Source organism: Octopus bimaculoides, chromosome 17, assembly GCF_001194135.2.
Source record: "Octopus bimaculoides isolate UCB-OBI-ISO-001 chromosome 17, ASM119413v2, whole genome shotgun sequence".
Taxonomy (NCBI): domain Eukaryota; kingdom Metazoa; phylum Mollusca; class Cephalopoda; order Octopoda; family Octopodidae; genus Octopus; species Octopus bimaculoides.
The window spans coordinates 7,863,514-7,865,985 of record NC_068997.1 but is presented as its reverse complement, the minus strand read 5'-3'; the positions used below and the strand labels follow the sequence as shown (position 1 = coordinate 7,865,985).

The 2,472-nt window shown below is 32.9% G+C and overlaps 1 protein-coding gene across 4 annotated transcripts in view; it reads left to right on the top strand.

Moving 5' to 3' along the window:
• The first annotated feature begins 17 nt into the window (after window positions 1-17).
• The window catches only part of LOC106874041 (1-phosphatidylinositol 4,5-bisphosphate phosphodiesterase gamma-1), a 145,441-nt gene continuing 142,986 nt past the window's right edge, over window positions 18-2,472 (top strand). For 3 of the 4 annotated variants that reach the window (XM_052974028.1, XM_052974029.1, XM_052974027.1), the window contains exon 1: window positions 18-1,089. In XM_052974028.1, the coding sequence (XP_052829988.1) occupies window positions 894-1,089 (196 nt within the window). In that variant the 5' untranslated portion in view covers window positions 18-893. The remainder of the gene's footprint in view (window positions 1,090-2,472) is intronic. The other variant, XM_052974026.1, reaches the window with a different exon arrangement.

Genomic DNA, 2,472 nt, shown 5'->3' with positions numbered 1-2,472 from the left:
TGTGTGTGTGTGCGAGTGTGCATAGATATATGAAAAAATACATTCAGCTTGTGTGTATGTATTAAGATATATATATATATATATATATATATGTATTTGGGGAATTTGAACAACAACAAGCAACAGTTTAGTGTAGGTGAGTGTGCGCGCACTTCTGTGTTTGTGAGATAGAGAGAGAGAGAGAGAGAGAAAGAGTAAGAGTGGGAGAGAGAGAGAGAGATAAGCAAGAAAAGGCGGCCAAGAGTCTGTTAGTTTTTTTTCTTCTTCCTCCAGCCCGCTAACAACGGTCTTTTGTTGTCGTCTTATGTTCTTCTTGTTTGTAAGATATTGTTTCTCGTTTTCCTTTACTTTCTTTTTAAATCTATTTCATATCTGTTATTATGGGGGGGGATTTAGATTCGATGTCGTCCTTTTCGGTTAACTGATGGAAATATTTTTCTCTGGTCCTATTATGATGCTGCTATAAAAATGCGGAGCCTCTAGGCAAATTAGGAACTCTTTACCTGTTGCTCCATTCACACTCTCACACGCACCGTACATTAATACAGAGTGGAGAGGACGACGCACAGTTTTTATATTATTTATGAGAAATCAACCTCAACAAAGCTTTTATACATATCTTTTTTTTTTCAACAACACTATTCGCCGTCATCAACGAACGTAGCAAGTGCTCGCTATATATATATATATAGCGAGCATATATATATATATGTATATCATGTATTATGTATGGATGGGTGTTTTAAGTTTGAATGTTCAGGAAAGGAAAACAAATATTTGACATTGGAAAGACTAAAAGGAATACTCATAAAATTGTATCCGAACCAATTCCAAATAACCCTAGAGGAGAAATAATAACTTTGAGAAGAAAAAAAAGCCTCTTTTAGCCAAACATGGCTGGTATTCCCCTCAGTATGCCTAATGGAATGGGGAACGATATCAATACAGTTCTTCGGGACTTGGAACGTGGATTAGTGGTCGGTTTATTCTTCCCAAGGAAGAAACCTGAGAAACGAACCTTGAGCGTTAGACTGGAAACTCGACAATTAATTTGGGTTAAAACTTTAGGAAGCCGACCCGAAGGAACAGGTAAGTTTTAATTTTGGATAATCTAAATCTTAAAACGAAATAACATGAAACACTTACAAAGCTTTCTTCCTTATTTAATGCTTATTTATTAGGTCCTTAGGTTTTAATGCTTATTTATTAGGTCCTTAATTTGGGCCCAGTCTCAGATGGATAAATTCTCGATGCTTATTTATGCCTGTTTACGAATTGGTATATAATTATATATTGCCTATTCATATTATATATAATATATATATATACACAGACACACGCATTTATCTTTGTGTGTTCTATACTAGATATGTTTCTTTTCTTAGTAATTCTGTCTTGTGTATATATATATCTATGCATATGTGTGTTTTGTATATATCGTTTCTGTTCACATGCCTGTGTCTATATTTGTCTCAATGTATATGCATTTATGATTACATGTCAGTTTATACATATTTGTATATATTTCCTTATCTTTTTTTTCTTATTGCTCTTCGTGTTGTTGTGTGTCAACCTGTCTCTTATTAATATCTAAATATCTAAATGATCCCTGTACGTTGAAATAATTTCCAGTACCTGTGTATGTTTTGTGTATCCTTATACACACACACACATATATATATATATATATATTAATACACGTGTGTGTATGTCTAAAAGCAATGTTCACGTACGTGTTTATGTCTAATTGATGTATTTAATGCATATCTGTCTATCTTTGTCTAAATGGTATATCTGGGTGTGTATATATTTAATGATGCCTAATGTGTGTTTCGAAATGTTATGTCTGTATGTGTGTGCCTTTGTCGAAATTTATTCAGTTTAAGTATGAATGTCTAAACGTCTCTCATGCATATGTGCGTGCGTTTAAATTACATGTCTAATGCATGAACGTATGTGTCTAAATTATATTTAGTGTGTCTGTCTGACATATGTAGACCTACAAGCCCTTTAAATCTGTTTCTTTACTTTTTACTTCCTTTGTTTATTTAGTTATTCATCCATCCATCCTCTCTCTCTTACGTATGTATGTATGTGTGTGTGTATATATATATAATATATATTTACTGATTCATGTACACATGTATTTCTCTGACAAAGTCAGGCTCTAAATTAATGCCTATAATAAATAAAACCTCGGGTGCTCAGCACTGATTGTCTATATACTCCACACATTCGCACATCGATATAATACATATTGTTGGTAAATACACAGGCACAAATGCCACATATGTTGTAATATTACATAAACACACACATCTGAAGCTGTGATTCTGGAAAATTTGACTTCTTTATTTAATTTGTGACTACCTTTGTTCCCACGAACCAGCACATCCTCATCATATAATATATATATATATATCATTCCTTCGTTACTAGCAGCCCTAAATATATATATATATATATATATAT